This window comes from Pezoporus occidentalis, unplaced genomic scaffold, assembly GCF_034315485.1.
Source record: "Pezoporus occidentalis ecotype Australia unplaced genomic scaffold, CSIRO_AGI_Poc_V1 ctg8, whole genome shotgun sequence".
NCBI classification, from domain to species: Eukaryota; Metazoa; Chordata; class Aves; order Psittaciformes; family Psittacidae; genus Pezoporus; species Pezoporus occidentalis.
Genome location: NW_026916158.1, coordinates 4,730,630 through 4,751,522, shown reverse-complemented (window position 1 = coordinate 4,751,522; position 20,893 = coordinate 4,730,630). Strand labels below are relative to the sequence as shown.

At 45.6% G+C, this 20,893-nt stretch overlaps 1 protein-coding gene across 2 annotated transcripts in view; it reads right to left on the bottom strand.

Moving 5' to 3' along the window:
* Positions 1–19,731, bottom strand: part of KCNAB1 (potassium voltage-gated channel subfamily A regulatory beta subunit 1) — a 74,843-nt gene extending 55,112 nt beyond the window's left edge. Inside the window, exon 1 of one of the 2 annotated variants that reach the window (XM_062603067.1) lies at positions 19,313–19,731. In XM_062603067.1, the coding sequence (XP_062459051.1) occupies positions 19,313–19,584 (272 nt within the window). In that variant the 5' untranslated portion in view covers positions 19,585–19,731. Of the gene's footprint in view, positions 1–16,169; positions 16,710–19,312 lie in introns of those variants that run through there. The other variant, XM_062603068.1, reaches the window with a different exon arrangement.
* Between the last annotated feature and the right edge of the window lie 1,162 nt (positions 19,732–20,893).

The following is a 20,893-nucleotide window of genomic DNA, read 5'->3' as shown; positions in this document are numbered from 1 at the left end:
CAGCATCCTCTTGCTGGGCACAGATATTTCAAGATGTATTTTTACACATTGTTCTATATGTCCCTGGAGAGTTCCCTGTGCAGCCAGCAGCTGGCTCTGCTGAATGCTATGACTTAGTCTTGGGAATGTGCCCAAGTCACTGTCACCCAGGTCCTGGTCACCATCCCCTCTGCCATGGCTGCCCCTGCCCTCTGGTGCCAGGGGAAGGAACAGAAAGGGACAGTCACATTCTGTGCTGGCATCCCACAGACCATATTAACTCAAGCTGCTTAGCTTCAGAGAGGTTACAGTGTCTGCCAAAGAAATAGATATTTAAATATGGGATTTATTTAATTTCCCTGAACAAGATAATCACTTCTAGACTAAGACATTAGAATAACATGATTTTGTACCATGAAAATCCCAAGCTTATAAAACAAGAGGTATGTGACAGTCTTGGTGGAGGACAGTGCTGGCGTGCAGTGGCAGCTCAGGCTCAGCCACGAGCCTTTGGACAGGCTCTCTGTGTTGATTCAGTGCCACCAAACTGCTACAGACGCAGCTATTTGCCAAGACATACATATACATTCCCCCCCACCCCCCGAGGAAGATGACAATCACTTGTTCAATAACTTGCTCAAAATGCTTCACCAAGCAAATCTGTTTTAACACAGATACAACAACACCGACTTTGCTTTTCGTGTGATCCTCATTAGCCCTCATGCCAGGAGCCACTGCATCCATCCCAGGGCTTGAAATAAAGCCAAACACAGACCTAAAGTGAGCAAGATACTCTAGGCAAGTGTAGAAGCCAGGAGATGTTCTATGGCTCCTATGCAATTACACATCTCAATGCCCTGAACAGCCTGTTTCTTTGCCCAGGACCTTGCAGGGGTGGGAGGACGTGCATCACTACAACAAGCAGAATGGAAACCTCCAGAAAGAAAAAAAACCTTTATTCAGACCTGGTCTGATCCCTGAAGAGGCACCAAGGGGCCATGCAGCTGAGTACAGCAGAAGCGTGTGATGGACAAGCCCTTTCCCAGTGCTCCCCACAAGCAGGAGGCTCTCTGCTCCCAGGGGCCAGGCAGCAGCCTTGTAATGCTGTAATGAGCCAGGAAAAGATGCTTCTGCGGCCTAAAGTATAAACATGAAACGAGGTCCTTTGGTCTGGGTTGTACAAAACCCTTCAAGTTGTTGCAGACCTGGCTCCCCCCTGGCTCAACCTGAACAAACTTTTTTCTTTCTTTCACCTTTTTTTAATTTCACTTCATACTGAAGCAACTTTGAAACATGATGCCAAGTACGGCTTGAGGCTTTGCTTTTTGATGGCTGCAGTCTCAGGCTATTTGCACTAATTATTCTGCTGTGCCATTCTACCAAAGCAAAGCATCCCACTGGACAAATACCAATTAGCATCTTACTCATTTAATGAAATTTAATCAAAACCTGTATGTTTGGTAATACCAATACACTACATGTAAGTTCTGGCAGGCTCTATCTGTTTTTTAAGATGGCAGGACTCCATTTCATGCCATTCCTGTGTGCAGCAGGATAGCCACATATGTTAATTAAACAATGCACACTGCATGGGCAGTGAGGCTATGGCGGCTAGTGAGCATGGGGTAAGAGTTAGAGTAGACCACCTCTGCCCCCATCCCTGCACCATTTGTGCTTTACCATGCAAAATCCTTCAGCACTTTTTATAAAATGAAATAAAATGCTTTTTCTCACCACCAGCTACAAAGTTCGTGTTTCTACCTAAAACTGTAAACCCAGAAATTTTCATTGATCTATATAAAAAAAAATCTAATCTTTCACAAAAATAATCTAAATATTTCTCAGTCATACCCTTAAGTTCTTTCAAAATTGTGTTTTAAATTTTGAGTGCTAACAAAATTAATCCGAAGAGGTGATAAAACAAATCCATTGCAGTTATCTCTGTGGGACAAGGTACTGGGGCTCTGTGCCCGAGTGGATGGACATCCAGGAAGGCTGTCCTACACGCACCCTTCTGCAACCCCCCTCAACACTGCAGGGACCTCAGCAGCTACCTGGCTCCTCTTTAATCCAAATAACCCATTTTTGCTTTGCAAGGGAGACAGAATTGGCACATCTGCAAGGACACATGGGGGCTGTGAGACAGGCAAAGACCCTGGGATGTTCTCAATGAATTACAACATGATTAGGGTACATTTTCACCTTCTTTCAGTCAGACGGTCATGCACTGTGGAAGACACACTGTGATGTCTGGCTGCAGGTTGTGATACAGAGGAGAGCTGGACACCAATCACATGCAGCCAGTTACATAAACCCACATCCCTGCATGCTAACCAGTAACCCAGGTCACCAATAACAATGCCATCTCAGCTGGTTTAAGGTTTGTAACTGGAATTCTTCAACACTGAGAGAAGACAGCAAGTTAATGCAGCAGTGAATGCAGCACCAGCCAGCACCAATGTCAGATAAGCCCCTCGGCAAAGTTTCTTTCCTAGAAGCCTTCCTTTTTAGCAATGCATAAAATTATCTTCAGTTTAGCTATTTTTTGTTTAAGCTGTGTCTGCATGTATACAGTATAGTGGGGGGGGAATGTTAACAATGCTTTCCGGTGGGGGCTGTGCCAAGAGCACTGCCTGCTCATACCAGGTTACATTCATGCAGCTGCAAGCCTCTAGCAGAGCTTGCGAAGGGACTTTGCCAAATCCCATGGGTGGGCTGGTGTCCCTGCCAGGCACTGGGGACCTCCTGTGAGCTAGGGACAGCAGATGCCACTGAGCAAGCTACCTACAATGAGATTCTAGAGGAGCCCTGCAGTCTCGAGCAACCCCACACCTGCCTGCCAGGATCTGTGTGCCCATACCCCTCAACCAAAGCTTGTACTGACCCTATGGCAGCATTCAGACAGCTGCTTTTGGCAGGTAAAGGGCATTTATGTACTCCACGGTACAAAGCAGCCATCTGCTCTTCCTGCTATGGAGTCTGGTTGTCTGAGTCCCGTCTTTTCCAGGGTACCCTTTGGGCCAGTGCATTTTGATATCCCCACCAGCCCTGCAGATGCTCCCCGAGGTGCACAGGCAGGTGCAAAGAGCTCCTGGAGTGGGACGCAGCTCGAACTGCTTTTGTTACCAACACCACCGCAATGCTATGCATAAGCAGAAGTTTACAGTTATCATTGCTCACTATGGCAGCACAAACGATTGGTGTTGCATTGCCACTGCATAATTATGTGCAAAATTAAAAGTCTGAACCATTTTCCTGGTGCTGCACACACAGCCTCTCACTGGCAGCAGCCACCCAGGCTGGGCTGACAGCAGCTCCCTGCACTGCCCTATGGAACCTCCACCGGGCATCTGCAGAGGAGACCCCAGCACCAGTCTGCACACCAGCAAACCCAGCACCTAACCTTGGATGGAAAATGCAGCACAGACCTTAAGGATCAACTGCTGTATCATCAGAGCAGCACCAAGGAATGGTGAGATGCAGCAGGACAGAAAAAGTCACCACTTCCAGGCTGAAGGCACATTAAAAACATGATTTCAGCATTCGTGATAGAGTTTCAACCACATTGGACATTTTAACAGATGCTCAGGACTTTGCATGCAGTGTAATTGGATCAGCCAAACTTCAGAAAGCTGTGTGGAAGCACTAAAACTGCAGCCAGCATCACCATGGCAGAAGGATCCTGCTCCAGAAGTAGGACCTGGGGAATGAAGGGTTCTGCCCTTGGAGCTTTTCCACCCAAAAAAATGCCCTTCTTTGTTTTATCTAACAGGCCAGACCTCACTACAGCTACTGCAGCCATTCCAGAGCTGCCTTTCCAAAATCCAGCACAGGCGATTTGTGCAACACTGATCTTCACAAGAATTATCTTAATAAACTGTCACAAATCCTTGATTTGCAGACTTCCAGATGACAGATCTTCCACAGCGCAGCATGGTGCACTCAGAGGAATTCTGTGTTATGTCCCAATAAAAGTTTCATTGGGCCATAAAAGCTCTGATTATAAATACAGCCCATGCACATCTCTCAGCCGTTTCACTTCACATCAATAGCTGTTTGAAAACACATTTCCTGCTGGGCTAATTACTTATGATTGCAGCAGTTCCGTTATATCTCCATAAATTGGGCTGATATGGACACTGGTGAGATAAGAAGTGCTGCCACCAGGGAGAGCACGAAGAAATGCCCAGGAGCAAGCTGACATTAGCATGCGCCTCCCAAAAAGGCTTCTGTGGTATTAATTTCAATTAACAGCCAGGGCCCTGCCGCAGTGGGATGCTCACAAGCTCAGCTGAGGAGTGGTCCTGTCTGAAGCAGCAGCACCAAATCCTGCAGCTATTTGTAGGTCTTTTGGGTGTACCTAAGCACATAAGAAACATTTCTTTTTGATAACAATGCTGGAAGCTTGACAAGGAAATGAGCTGCAGAACAAAAGTGTTGTGCTTAATACAAGCAAACAGTCGTATCTTCACTGGTTTCACATGGAAAACTTAATTTGCATTTGCAATCTCACTTGAGGAAGACTGATCAAAATCCCTATTAAATGTTTTTTAGTTAAAACACACCGTTCTGACAGGTTTTCAGCCAGGCTGGCTGCTGCACCCAGCCTGGTCTGTCACAGAAAGCACATAAAACCTGTGATCATCTCCAGCCCCGTGCCTGCCAGCCAGGGTCTGAGGGCTTCATCCTCCCAGAAGGGATCGAAACTGGGAGTGTAACAGCATGGAGCAGTGTAGGCAAACAGAGCCAGGCTGCTGGCTCTGCTAATGTGTGTAATGTGTTAAGGCAGGGGTACAAATAACACAGCATCGCCCCAGCCTGGGGGAGGCACACTGCAAAACAGTACACACTGCCCTGCTCTTCTACAATGATAGTCCTCACGTTCACATTACAGATCATTCAGGATGTGATGAAATGGTAACCAAATCAAAACCGGCATGAAAACTGCATTAGCTTTACTTAATTCTAGTTAGAATTGAGTCAGATGCAGGCAGGGTAATAAATGCGTGAGATGGTTTCCCTGTGGGCAGTGCCGCTGAGGGGTTCTGCTCTGCCAGAGCAGAAGTTGAACCCCAGAAGCAGAGACCCTTGGTTATGACCTCACCATGGCTGCACGAGGTTGCTCTGCAGAGGTTCAGAGGGCTTTAGAGGATTTGCTTTGGTTTGGGTTTTTTTGTTTGGTTGTTTGGGGTTTTGGTTTTGGTTTTGTTTGGGGTTTTTTGTGTTTTTTTTTTGTTGTTTTGTTTTGTTTTTAACCAAACATCACAGAAAGAGAAAATTGGCCTTTTCCAAACATCTCCCTAACCCCACTCAGGTTCAGACACACCCCCCCCTTTCTTATTTTTGCAATCCATACATCATATAGAGACCTGCTGTAGAGGAATTAATAAATAAAGTCCCATATAATTTTCAATCCCCCCCAGGTATCCAAGGCACCCACTCACCAGCCCCACACTGGGTGTGCCAGGAGCACCTGCCGGGAGCCAACAGCACCTCTGGTACAGCCCCTGGACACCCAGGGAGCTGCCTGCTACCAAAGAGTTTTGCAATACCTAACCAGCTCTATGTAATATCAAATAAATTGTCACATAATATAATGCAAAAGAATCAATACTGAAACCCAGAGCTTTCAGTGTCTTACAAAGGGGATATAACTTACCGGGTGCCCAACTCAATTAATTGGTCAATTATGCCTGCAGATAGAGAACATCTACCAGCATATTGCCTATCACCCTATTAGCTGCCCTAGCCCCCACTCCAAGCCTGGCAATTCAATTTTTCCATGTTACCTATTTCATTTCTCAGACAACTTTTCAGTCACCTGAGACTTACAATGGCTTACAAGAAAGGCTTCAGAAAGGACCATTATATTGATGTACTGTAATACACAAAGAATGATGAAACATGATTAAAATAGAGCTGCATGAAGCTCCGCTGAACAGAGCTTTTCTTGTCATCACTCTACCCCCTCCTTGCAGGCGAGGCTGGAGACTCTGATACACGTATCCCAGTTACTGAGCAATCCATCCCTTGCCCAAAGGAGAGGAGCATCTGCAGCAGGGGGATCCAGAGGAGCCTGGCACTATCCTCAGGCATTCAGGGTTGATGTACCAGGCTCAGGGATGCAGGTAGCAGGCAGCACACGGCTGCAGGCTGATCAACACTTTCCTGACTCCTGTTGCATTTGAGGGAAGCAAAGCCAGCCCTAAGGCCTGCCCCAAGCACAGCACACAGCTGCTGGCCACAAACCAGCCTCCCTGCAGGAGATGTTAAATAACACCTACATGTTGTCAACTACAACCACATTTTCTACCATAAAAAGTATAAAGGAAGGTGAAGAATTAGAAAATGCACAGAGGGTGGCAGCTCATGGCAAACACGTGGTTTTTCATTTTGCCATACTCATATTCTAGACTGTGGATATAGAAAATACAGATTTTCCCCAGGTGCTTTGCATGACTTGATTGATAAATGTATTCCAAATAAAGCTCAGCCCAAGCTATGTTCTTCCAGCTTGGCTGTGCTTGTTGAATAGCAGATTTTAGGCAATTATGTATATTACTTTGTTATCCATACACGTCAAATATCACCCAAGCATTACTTGTAACAGCTTAAAATGCTAAACTAACTTATATGAAAAAATATGTTGCTAAGGTCTCAGATGCTGAATAATACACAGCTCCGTTCGCCCTTTTCTGGGATGACTATATATGATATAGCAGATGGATGACTAATTATCATGCAATAACTTCTGATTCTTTGAGTTGAGCTGGCAGAGGGTCAGAATATAGACAGGCTGCAGCAGCCTATGTCGTTTGCAAAACTTTCTTCCAACAGATATTCCTTCGGTAAATGTCCCACTCGCCCAGGAGCCTGCAGCTTTCACTTGAGGTGCATCCTTCTCCAGCCAGCATGGAGACCTGCACTCTTCTGTGAGCAAACTAAATGAAAGCCGAGTGTCCCTACCAGTGATACTCTTAAATAAACCAACAGTGAAAAATAAGCACTATTAAAATATCACCTTCCAAACTAGATTTATTTTTCTTTTTTAGGATTTTAATTCTTCTCCTGAGATTATCTTTCAGCTACTATAACATTTCTAATTATTAAAGTGAGTGGCACAGAGTAAGAACCCCATCAGCTACATCCAGCAAAACTGGCACAAGACCTTACTGCTTGCACCAGCTTGACCAGCACCCCCAAAATAATGACAGGCATCTGGTGGAATTAGTCATTGAGGACGATTATCACCAGAATAATGTCATTTGCTGAAATGCAGCAGATAACTAAGAAATGATCTTCAGGCCAATTAATTTTATCATTGCCTTTTCACACTGCCAGCCTCCTCTTTGAGGAAAGTGATACAGCAAAACCATTGCATCAGCACTTCCTCTACGACTTAGTTAAAAAAAAAATCATCCCTTCAGGACTTCATATATTTCACATATCAGAAAGAAATTTTTCAGATTAATCAAATATTTCAGATATTAGGAAGTAGTTCTTTCCTACGAGGGTGGTGAGCCACTGGCACAGGTTGCTCAGAGAAGCTCTGGCTGCCCCATCCCTTGAAGTGTTCAAGGTCAGGTTGGATGAAGCTTGGAGCAATCTGGTCTAGCGGAAGGGGGGTTAGAACCTGATTATCTTTGAGGTACCTTCCAACCCAAATCATTCTATGATTTTATGTCTTCTGGAATCTGCTTTTCACCTAACAGGGTGACTTCTCCCACCAGGAGGTCTTGCCAGAGCAGGCTTTGGGAACATTGTCATGGGGTGAAGGCAGCACATTCTGCTGTCAGGCACTGTGGTAATGCATTGGCTCCCTGATTTTCCCTCCACTCCCTTTGGGCTAAGAGGAAAAATATTGCACTTCTCATTTCCAGAGCCCTCTGCAAAGGCTTTTTAACTTAGGGTTTTTTCTGCATCCAAGGCAGGAGCACGATGTATCTCAGAGCAGCGTAACAATTTTAGTAAATTAAATGCAAGGCATTGTCAAGTTTTCAGGTGACCTCCAAGCACAGCCAAGCACTTCCAAGCCAAGGATTCACTGTTCTTCCCAGGGCTAGTGCTGGCCAGACAAGTAGTCCCTAATCTTCCAACACATCCCAAATGGTTTTGAGCAACCACTTTCATACTGGAATGGCGCCCATTTAATTAACGAAAGGATTTCAAGAGGATTGTTACTTATTGCCAAATGCATAATCGTTCATTAAGTCCTATGGGGAAAAGAATAATTATGCTTGCAATCTACAAGGTGTCTTTTTCTGCAGTGAAAAATGTGCATTTCATCACCCCAGCAGGGTGGGCAACCAAGGGCTGGCAGGAGGAGCTGCTTACCCAACCTGTGGCTGGAGAGCTGTAAGCAGCTCCCCCAACAGCCTCATTGTGCCTATTTGGACACACTAAGAACCCCACATACTTCACACACACCCCAGGAAAAAATAGCTGCCATGCTACTGGAATTATGGAAACGCTGCGTTGTGTTCTGGAGTCTCTCTGGCATGGGGATGAAGCCAAGCAACTGTGAAAATGCACATTGAAAACAAGTCAAAAAAGAAAAAAAAAGCTTATCAGGCAGTAGCAGGTCTGCAGCAGGCAGTTGAGCCATGGGAAAAGCTGCCTTTCAAGTCAGCCTCCCTGGGCATCAGCACACAGAAGAGCCGAGCCTGGCTGCCTGCATTCAACCCACACACCCATGGAGGCCTCTGCCCAGTAGGGAGACATATAAAGGTGATCACCTCAGCAAGGGGAAAAACACAGAGTCATAGAAACACATTTCAGTTGATCATTTTGGCTTGCTTAAACTGTAAAAAAGAAGCAAACTATGATTCAAAGACCAGTACAAAGAATCGCCCTGCTGAGCCCCATCACTTGCTGAGCATGCAGGGGTGATGCTGGTACTCCCAGAAGACACATAACACATTCATACTTGCACCAGCATGACAGACTGCCCAGAGAAGGGGGGAGTCACTGACTGAAGGAGCATCCTGAAGCACTGTAGTTACACCTAAGTATTTCAGAGCAGACAGTACTAGAAAGTGTATCTAGAAGTACTGAGAGCAGAATCCCCAGGAGCTCACCCACCCGGTGCTGCTGCAGGGAACACGCTCCAGCTCTGCCCCGTGTTACATTTGTTACTCCTGTGCTATTTCCCCTGGGAAACAGCTGCAGGGTGGGGCTGTGCTTTAAGGCAGCCCTGCAGTGGCACCCCAGGAGCCAGCACCTCATCCTTCAGGACTGGCATCAAACAACCCAGGTTTCCATCCACCTCTCTGACCTGGTGACTACTTCCTGATGCTGGAGTGACTTTGAAGAAGAGGAGAAAACTGCAATTCAGTGATAAGCGGTCCCTGGACCCAACAGCTCCCTGTGAAAATTAACTTTGATTGGAATTACATTGCAGCTTCGCTTCCTCTCACTTAACTCCCTGATTCTGCCAAATTCTTTCTGTTATCCCCCCATCTCAGAAGAGCACTTTTGATCCTAAATGTTTTTGCATCTCTTTCCAGTAAAGTTTCCCCTTTACCCCAAACTTGCAAGCCCTGCAAATTTTGAGTGTAATGAAAATTCACTATTAATAATCATTAGTGTACAAATTAGAATTAATAATAAACAAGAGAGCAAAATTGAGTGAATTCTCTAAGCCATAGACCTGCACTGCTGGGGCTGAAAAGTGGCATTTTCTGCTCATCCTGGGAGACCTGCAGTGAGGGAAGGACGTGGATGAGGCAGGAGGAGTAACTGCAGGGAGGAAGAAAGAGCAGCCAGGAGGGAAGAGCAGCTGCCATCACATTTGGTTATTTACTTCAATTAAGAAAAGCAAAAGAGTTGCTATTGCATCAATATTGGATTTGTATTGAAGATCGAAATCCATTTTTATTACACCTGAACTGTGAGCCAGTCAGCATTGCTGGAGCAATCACCACAGCTGGCAATAGAGAGATTGTGCTCTCAGCCTGGCATTGAAGGTAACCTTTTCAAAGCTTTGCCAGAGCCTGGTTTTATGATTATTCCCTAAAGGATGGAACATTAAACAAACCAGCAACCTGGCAGCTGCTGGAGAATGTTTAGCTGGTATTTTCATAAACTCGACCCCACTCTGATCCACAACTCAGCAGTTTGTGTCAGTGGAATGTATGGCAGTGTCACAATCTCAGCAGATCCCAAAGTCAGCCCAAAGACTCCCAGACAAAACCTATTTTAACCAAGACCACCTGGACTGAGTTTCATCCTAGGGCATGTACACAGACTGCAGACTTCAAACGTGTATATAAATATCCCAAACTTTCAAGTCAGCCACTTGGATAGATGCTGGATACACTCTGCACCACTGGTGCCGCCGCGGGGAGTGGAGAGTTGGCTCAGCAGGCAGCCCGCTGCCCATAGAGCCAGTGATTTATTCAGCATCTGGCAGTGCAGGCTTTCAAGCCAGTATTTGACAGGAGCAGAAGGTGCGTGAAAAGTAGCAGCAAGCATGCAAATTCCTGCTGGGCACGGGCAGGAGCTGCTGCTCTGCACGTAGCTAAGGGTTAGCTGGGATTTACTGTTGTGGTGGTGAGTCAGGAAGCAAAACTGGCTTTGTCTTCCCCACAAGCCAAGTACCTACGGCATGGGGAGCATCCTACAGAAAGGTGTGAACAACCCTGGAAGTACCTGCAGGCTGAATCTGACCTTTTACACAGCTCTGCAGAGGACTTCATACTGCAAAGGAAGTGTGTGTGCGTGTGTGTATGTACACGTGTGTGCAGGTGCACACACACGTGTTTGTCGCTAGCAGAAAGCAGAAGGATCAGGAGCCAGCACCGAACATGCAGCTAAAGAGCTCCTCCTGCTGAAACCCAGCTGGGGAGATGGGGCTCACACTGCTCACAAGCTGTAGGTACCATTCTTCTGAAGGAGCAAAATGGGATTTCTTACTTCAAGGAGGAAATACCACGCTAGAAATGCCATACACACACACAGGATACCCTGTTCACATCCCACATACATCCCCTGTTTTCGTCTCATCCTGCCCCACTAATGCATGGTATGGGCAGGAACCCTACAAAAATAACACAGAAACTAAGGAGTGGAAGCTGAAATTGTGGAAAAAAAGGATAAACATGGGTATACCTGCCAGCACCACTGCATTAGATAGCAGGACATGTAGTTCGAACAGATTAAAATAGGAAAAAAGAAAACCACTCATGAAAAATTAAGCTGGCTATTAAAAAAAGGACACAGCTGGATGCGGCTCTATAGATCAATTGGCACAGGAAATAGGGGAAACATTAGTGCTGTAAGCTATATCCCAATAAATATAATAAAACTGTGCTCTGAGTTGAGCAGATTAGAATGGGTTTACAGTGCAGGATTATAGGACCACATCAAGTGCTTTCACATATTTTGCCATCTAAAGATTAGATATTTTAGAGCTTCAATGCATTAAATGAGCCTGACCAAGGGACCTTGAAAAAGCAGTTATAGCACAGTGATCATTCTTAAATTCTTCTCCTCTGGGGCAGCCCTGTATGGGTACAGGCATAAACCCAGAAGAAAGAATAAGGGCTGAAGAGTGCGATCTGCCTGCTCATCCCCTACATACTGACCCATTTCCTATCACACGGTGCAAGCACGGCCATAATGGCACAGAGCAAAGTAACCCCGCAGCCCAGCCACACAGCCCAGACTACTCCCAGGAGGAAAGGTTATAAAGGAATTGAACAAAAATGCAGTGATGCCTTCCTGAGTACGTCCTCTCAGCTTTCTGCTATCTGCCATTTAAAAATTCACTGTGCTAGAGGTTTAATACCTTTATACTTAATAGTCTTTGGTGGCCTTCCCTGATACCTAACAATATTTTGAACATGCTCATACTTTCAGCATCCAAAACACCCCATGACAGCAAGTCCCCCAAATTCACTACAAGACACAGGAAAATAGTTTCCTGGGTTTTAAACCTGTTGGTCAAAAATTTCATTTGCATTGCCCCTGCATTATGGGACACAGAGAGTTACTTGCTACAGGCTGTTCCTGATTTTAAACACATCTGGTGTAATCCCTGTCAATCACCTTTTTCCTAAGATAAAAGCCTGTTTAATCACCCAGTGTAGGGACAATGTCATCACTCAGAGACCTTTTCTTTCTGTAGCCCAGCTTGCTGTATCCACCTGAAATGGGATAGCCAGCACTGGCTGCGGGAATTTAAATGTCCCGGCTCCTAGAAATTAATAAAATCAACAGTATTTTACTGTTATGGATGTTACATTTTCTGAAATGGTGTTTGCCTTCTTATCTGCATAACTCAGAGATGGGGGAAACTTTTCAGCAATAGTTTTTCTGCAGGAGCATTTTATGTTTTTTGCCCATGTCAGTTTGTGCCTTCACCAGTCACCACAAACCCCTGGTATGCACCAAAAGCCTTTGGCCATTTCAGGATTTGATCTTTTTACCCAAGTGGCATAATCGTCCTGGGAAGGTTACCAAACTGGAGAGCCTTTCTAGTACATTTAGCATGTTTGATCTCTAGTAACACTTCAAAAGTGAGCAATGACATAGGAAAACCAACATTGATCCTGGTGCTGCAAACTGCATATTTCACTCCCTTATTGTTTTTCCTGATCCAGACTTGCACCAGCACAAGACACACACTAAATTAGACATACAAATCACAGCCCTTTTGCCATCAGTTTGCCCCTAGAGCTCTATGCTGTTCCCTCTTGCTGTATTTAGCCACAGTATTTTAATTTTTCAGAATTGCAAGATATCAGCTATCTGGTCATGGCACTATTTTTATCACCAGCACTCTGCCCACTGTGCACCAGCACGAGCCACCTCTTCCTTCTCACACAAACATGACCACAAGTGATTCAGGGTAAAAGAAAACACCAAAGCAGGGAGGGTTTTACCAACAGTTTGCCTCTGATGATTTGCAGGTGGCATCAAGTCCCCACAATCACTGTGCCCAACTCCTTGCTCAGCACTCCCTCTATGATAGTGAAGTTTCCCATTGCAACCAGAAAAGAAAAGAAAAAAGAAACATCCTGCAAAGGGCTGTCTTCTGGCCAATGTTAATAGGAGAGCTTCAGTTTTTAATTAGCTTATCCAACAAAAGCAACATATACCAAGCAGTGCAGCCCAGCCCTTTCTCAAGATGCAGGAACACAGAACAGGCTAGGGAGGTTCACTCCAAATGAAGAGAGTTTGCCAGGGGCTTATGTACTACAGGAAGAATTCACCCTCCCTGACCAAAATCTCAATTAGATATAAAAGAGATAAAATATTAATAGAAAACTATACCGCCAGCTCCAAAGGCTGATGTGTGGGTGAACCCAGCAGTGTCTCAGGAATCCATGACCTTCCCAAATACTTTCTACCCGTAACATTTGCCAACAGCATGTTTTGCTAAAGTTGCCTGGGTGCTTTTGCAGGCATATATGTATAACATTTCATCTCTGGGCTCTCAAACTGCTGCTGCCTAAACGCAGAGACGCTATTTTAACCATGTATGAGCAAAACACTGAGAAAACGTATAGTCACAGATTCCTAGCAGAACTAGCCCACACAGTTCAGTCCTTAAGAGCTCAGACCTCAGCAAAGCACTTAGGAAGCCATGCAATGAACAGTTGGATAAGACTACACCAAACTGGCTTTGCAAATGGCGTTTCATCTGAGAGAAATAGTATTGTTGTCAGAAACAAACTAAGCTCATGCACTGCTGCACTTTCAGTTTTTCAGTAAAAGGCTGAACTAAGCCGTATTTGCTAAAGCAATGAAAGGAAAAAGAACTAATCATCCTATAAATAAACCAGCTTATGAGTATTTAACAAGAATTTCTTGTTAACAAATCATTACTTTCCACACATAATTAAATAGCTTTTAATAAAAAAGGGGATTATATTGTGCGTCTTTACACTAGACCTATGGATATCTGAAGAAATGTCTGGAAGGCAAAACAAACCATGCTGGCAAAGAAAACATTCAAGCTCACAGTAAGACTAGAAAAGCCTCTGTACTTCTAAAGCTAAAAGAGCAAAGATCCTGTAGAAAGCAGCAAGCGATGACTGCTGGAAAATCCCTCCTGCGCTGCAGCAGAGCCCTCTGCACAGCCGCCTCTCCTGTACACATCTTCCTCTCGTAGATATATGTGAAATGCAACAAGTTATAGCTGTTTGTCAACTATGACAAATGCACGTACTTAAAATGAAGCATATACTTGAATCCATCAGCTTGGATAGAAATTAAGCATATGCTTTGTTTTACCATTACTAGAGGCTCTGATGAATGAGGACCACTTCGTTTTATGAGCTGAGAAACAGAGTTGTATGAAGCTGTTCACACAGAGCCCCTGCTAGAACTGAGCATGCAACCACAGCCCTTGGCACTGGGTAAAGTCTCAAGGCCAAAGCTAACTACCCCTGGAGCACAAAACAGCCCCAGAATCTCTCATAAATTACATTTTTCTGTGACTTAAATCCAGCCTCCAGTGGGTTTGGGGACTGGGTTTCCATCCCTCCTGAAGTTTTCTCCCCACCCTCTTTGCAGGTTTTCTCCTCAGGTTTTCTCCTGTGCAGAAGCAGCAAGTAGAGATGAATATTGCTGTCAGGTTTTGACTGATGCATTTTTGATTCAGTAGCAGTCCAGTTCAGGATCTGGGAGGTGTCTGTACATCAGGATGTTTTGCAGGATAATGTCCTGTGAAGGGAACTTAGACACCAGATCATAACTGCTTTATGGGAATGTTTCATAGCTACAACATGACTTGAGCTTCCCAGGGAGGGCACAGTAAGTGTTAAGCTGTATCTGGAGTAGAGCAACACCATAGAAAGTGCAGAATTAGCAGACAGACAAGATAAATGGGAATTTTCATGTGTGTACTAACAACTGCTTCAAACACAACTGCCACATGGGATTAGGATCATCAGAAGGGGAGCAAAAGAATTTCTCATTAGAAGGGAGGCAAACTTCCAGGTCTGAAAACCCCAGTTAACCAGAGCGTCTTGCTCAGGGCCAGCATCGCTCCTGCTAACCCAGAACGATGCCAGAGATTACTTCTGTCGTAGCTCAGTTTGGAACATGGCATCCCTGAGATGCCATTCCATTGCCTTTGGACATTTTCCCTTTTCATCATTCAAACACTGTGGACTCAGTTCTCTACTTATTTACATTGGCTTTCAAGGCTGTGTAACCTCAACTTGCTCCATGGATTCCCAGACAGTACCAGCAGAACAGAGATACAAAGCCCTTTGCTGTTTCTTCTTACACTGGCTCCAAAGAGCTGCTTTTGCACACTCAGTCCCCACTGGGATGTGTCTCCAAACAACAAATTTCCCCTGCCAGAAGCTAAAGCTGTGGTACAACTGTGCTGTTTCCATAAAAATAGTAAATGTCTTGTTTCAATTTACCATGGGCAAAAGTCAATCTCTTGCAAAGGCAAATGTTTTGAAGATAAATTCCTTTTATTTGAAGCACAGGGAATGTATCTACTTTCTATATGAGATGTCATGCTTTATAAACGAATCTTTTTTGAAACAAAACAAAATGACAAATGATAGACTAAACACACTGATGTCTTCTTCACCCATTGTCCCCAGCCTAAACCCTCTTTCCCAAGGCTATTCCAGCTCCCCATATGGATAAGTCTGCCCACATGGATGAGACCCCCTCTCCTGGATGCTCTTTCTAACGCACAAGCCGTGTATTTCACAGCCCGAACCCAGCTAAACTCTGGTTCTCAGGCTTTCAGTCCATTCACTCTAGTTTCATGGCAGAGCAGGGACAGACATCACATCAAAGCACGCTCCACATTCAGAATGACTTTGTTCTCCATATTTTTTGTTTCACAGTTCAGCTGTTATCCTTTTAATGCACATAAATGAGTTTTCATTAAAACACCAGAAAGAGTAAATACTTGTACCCAGATTTCAAAGGGACACTTCAGCAGACAGACACAAACAGCTAATGTTGGAAGAGAAAGAACAAATTCAAAGTTTTAACAGGTCACATGCACTTAGCTTTGCTCAAAGTCACGCTGATTCTTATGGTGCTGAGAAATCTTAGAGAAGAAAAGGTACTAAAAGCAGACAATGTCTTCAGATCCTGTCAGCCTGTCTGAAGGTGTGTACAGGTTGCTCACTCAGGTTCCCTGCAGTTCAAGTTGTTTGCTGCCATGCAGACAGCCATCAAATACCCCGTCAAGGCACATGCAGAAGTACCTGTACTTCATTCCCGTCTCGGCTCGCACGGTCTCCTGCAGCGACAGCCCATGCAGGTGCAGGAACTTCTCCAGCTGCTTCAACTCGGTGGCTTGGCTCAGTTTCCCCAGCCAGCCCACAGCAGGAGGGCAGGCTCTGGGACCCACACTTTGCTTTTTACCTTTCAAGAGTGCTTCACTTGGCTTTTGCAGGCTCGGCTTGTGGGGTGGGATATCTGTGCAGGCAGGCTTGTACAAATGCATGGTCCAGACATGGAGCTGCAAAGGGAGACTGTCAGTGACCAGCAGATGCTGGGGTCCTCAGGAGCTTCCACTCTACAGAGGAGAGCCCAATGCCATCATGCTACCACCAGTACAAGATGGTATGACCCAGGCTGTGTTGCTTAAGACGACCACAGGATTATGGAGTAGTATTTTTCTCCCAGCCATCCTTTATATTACTGCAAGTACCTCATTGTAATTGATGCCCAGGATGGATTTTGGCCAAGATCAGCAATCTTGTTCGTCTGCTGAAACCTGTAATGGTCAAATACTCCAAGGGATAAGGACTGCCAGTGGGAATAGAGCACCAACCCGTTTCCCAGGTCTTATATTTAGATAATGAGAAATATTTGTTTGGGATTCAATCCAAGGCCAACAAACAAAGTAAATATTCTTACAAGGTTTATTTCAGGCCTTGGGCCGGACAGATGAATGCTGCAAGCATCTGTTCTGCAAGTCATTAAAATGTTTTGTTTTCTCATGGTCCATTGTGAACTTTCACAGCTCAGATTACCTCGTCTGCAAATTTCCCCAGCATCTGCACCCTCCTGGGGCTTTGGCAATTAATAAGAAAATAAAGACTATGGATCAGTCAAACACTAAGATCAAAAATAACCTACAGACAGACAAGGGAAATGCTTGAGAAAGGAACGCACTGTGGAAATCAGAGCCAGGGCAGGGAACAAGCAGCTTTCAAGAAACCACGTGCTCCTGCAGGAGCCTGTGCATGGATGGAGAAGGGCTGCGGGACAGGAGCCATCAAAACCCCTGAGATGCCACCAGCCACTACAAAACCTCCCGCTTCACAGAACCAGCTGCCTCTCAGCACAGGGCAGCAGGTGAGGACACAGGTACATGTCTGAGCACTGTGCCTAAAAACAATCTTGCCAGACCAACAAACATTCATTTCACCAGTGCTAAGTAGCAAACAAAAGGTTTCAGGTTCTTGGAGTCTTCAGCTCTGAGGGGTAATGGGAGAAACAGCACAGGTTTCGCTGCATCACCAAAGCCAGTATACGAAGGCATCCAGCTCCCTCTGGTCGAGGTAACATCCAGGAGCACCACAGAAAACTTTTCTGGCCAGCACCAGCCACAGCAAACAAATCGAGACGATGTCTAATACACACCATGCAGGCAGATGTCTGAGGCTCTCCTATTGTACAAACTCAACCCATTTATGCTTATCATTGCAATCCCAAATACATTGGAAAAATAAGTTAAATAACCAAGTGATGGATGTATCATGAACTCAACTAATCCTTAAATCGTCCAAAGCAGATAAAGACAGACTGATCCCAAACCCAGAATATATTTTAAAAGATTGTAATTCAATGTCACAGTGGGGAATTCGCCTTGGACATTTGATTAACAGGTTATTCTTTCTCTGCCACTGTTCTGCCAGGGCCCTGAGGGCACCGATGGACCTTCATGTCCCAATGTTGCAGGCTGGGGTGGCTGGAGGGTTCCTGCCCTGCCACCCCAGGGCCCACAGCTCTGTGGTACCCCAACACACTGCTGCCCAAAGACGGGGGATCCTGTTCTTCTGGTGCTGACCAAGTTGAACCATCAGCAGAGGGGTGCAGACGGTGCTTTCAAGCTCTGCTCTTTGCAACCCAAGTACACACAAGAGGGAAATGTGCCCTGCTACTGCAGCAATGCCTGCCTTGAAGGAACCTGATTTTTTTCCTCTCAGCAGTGTAACCCCAAAGGCTGTAGCTGTGATCTCTGCTGCAGCTGCTTTCTGTTTTGCCTCCTGTCAGATGCAGCCCTCTGCTTATCCATAATGCAAGCTGAACCAATAGCAAAGAAATATTTCCACAAGCTTTTCTGAGAAAAAGGCTTAGTCTTAGTCTACAGACTCACTCATGTTCCCTTCATTGTATGAGTTAGACATTTCTACACTTACTACTTGCTCCTTCTTGCAGTTTTACCTCATTTTCCCTTCAAGTATCCTGATTCTAAATGACATTTTTATTAATTTCTAATCCTAGCACATCTGCAAAATCTCAGTTTGTGTCAGGCACTTCAGGCATCAGTGCTCTCCCCAGGGACCAACTTCTCAGCCTAAATCCCCACTGTTACTGGTGCATTTGTGTAGAGCTGGGCAAAATGCTGAACCCCCCTTTCACAACAGGCTGGTCTCTCGAGGCAATGAAACCCATGTCCTCCCTCTGCCAGTTACCAAAACTCCCCTGAGCAAGCATGGCTCTTGTCCTCACAATGCTGCTGTACAGGGACATCAACTCCAGGCAGTTTGTGTTTGGGTTCCTACTTCATTAAGGGTCTTACTCAGCACGGGGATGGTTAGAGAGCTGCACATCTAATTTCCACTAATATCAAGATCCCCTTACGTTTTTTTATAGGAGCAAGATCAGATTCTGGAGGCTGCAATATTTAGATTGATGGAGTGAGAAATTCAGCAGCTTCAGGTTTACCCTCCCAAGTGGCTCGTTCCCAGGCTGCCCCATCACTGCTGCACAGGTCCAGGTAGGGAAGGGAGATACAGGGACCTGGGGCCAGCAGCACCCATCAAAGCTGTCCTGCTGTTCTCTCCTGTCACCGCACAGTCCCTGAACAACAGCAGCAACTTTTCAACTAAATTTAAATGAAGCTACAGTCACTTGGACAGAACAGCTCATGACAAATAAGGATGAACAACCATATGGAGTTTGTGCTGAAGAAGTTACACAAACTGAGAAACAAGTTTGCAGGATTTTCAGCTCTGGAACACACCACCCATCATGGGGCAGGGAAAATAAGTATATAAATCAGAAAAGACACACTGGTAAAGCTAGATAGTTTTCAATTGTTATTATCCTCACCACCACCATCATTTCCTGGAGTGCAAATTGCTACTCGGTGAGCAGTCAGGGGGGTACGTACCTGTGGGGCATCCCAGTGGTGTAGGCAATGGTGTACTCGTGGGATAGCTCACAGACTCGCAGGTACCAGTTCATCTCCAGCTCCCGCAGCAGAGCCAGCCGCCGGGCACGCTGCTGCAGCTGGCCAGCCCGGGCTCGGCTCTCCTTCCCGCTTTCTGAGTTGCTCTTCACGGCTCTCTCCCTGCTCCCCAGGGAAAGCACCGACTGCTTCCTCAGCTTCAGGGTTTCCTCAGCATTTTTATTCCCCACGGTCCCTGTGCGCGCTGCCAGCATTTTGTGTCCTGCCTCGCTGCGAAGGCAGCACCCCCAGCACTAAGTCGCTGCCTTCAAATCATTTAAACTGGTTTTCAGCACACACCTTCCTCTCTCTATAACCTCATGCTGGCCACAGAGCTGTAATTCGATAGGTGTCTGAGGAGCTTAACCAGAAAGAAGAGCTGCAACCTTCTCATGGAAACATCTGTAGCAGTTTCGCGCTTGCTGGGGGGATTCGTTTTGCAACAAATAAGGACAGTTCTTAAAAAAACAACACAAGAGACACGTGCAAAGCAGCACACAAACTGGATTTGGATGAAATAAGGTATTTAGAGGGATAATAGCGGAAAAAAAGGTCCAGCTCACTAAAGCTGTAAACATCTGAGGGCTCCAGCCAGTATAGGTGAAGTCACACGTGTCACCTTCACTGCAAACCCACAGCCACGTGGACTCAGCCAAGCAAACTGCAGCACAGTTGCTGCTGTATGCAGCCTCAGAGCATCAGTGTCTTCACCAAGCCAGATGCATTAGGATTGAGCCAGCCACTCCATCCCTCCTCCTTGCACACACAGTGCTCCAGCTAGTCAGGTCACCCTGTCCGCCAGGAGCTTCAGTTCTCCAGGGGTTTTGTAGAAATTTGGGGATATGACCACACTTAAGAACAAAGTTATGACTTATCCTGATTCATTTGTTTGCGGAGCAGATGGTGTTTTGGGAAAATGTACGAAAGGAGCGGATACAAGAATTGAATCAATTTCCCTCTCTGGTTTGAAACGTAAAAACTGATACAGAGATTACAGCGCTAATCACAGCAGCCACTTTAGCAGCACAAGCATATCCTTGTTTGGAGAGAGAGGTGAGCAAAGAGGAAAGGAGTCCTCTAAAGACAAACAGGATTATAAAGCCATGGCATTCAAAAGAAGAGTGATCACCCACCCATGTCCCCCATAGAGGATGCATGTGTCTCACAGGGAAAGGAGAGTTGCAGAGGCATCGGGGGCTGGAGGAAGAGCTCTACGGAATCAGGGAAAAGGCAGCTCTGGAGGTCTCCGGCCCAGTCTCTTACAGCAGGTCTGTCAGCAGCTCTAGAGAAGTTTTCACCCCCAAGCCTCACAGCTGCCCAGTCTCTAGGAGCCACGGGTCACCTGAGCCAGACACAGTCCCGAGTAGGGTCTGTTGGCCATGCTTCCCCTGAGGAGCCCAGCAAGAGGACTGTCCCACTCACAGCATTCTGCCAGCTCACTACGTTTCAACATGTGCTGCAGTTAATATATATATATATATATATATATATATATATATATATATATATATATATATATATATC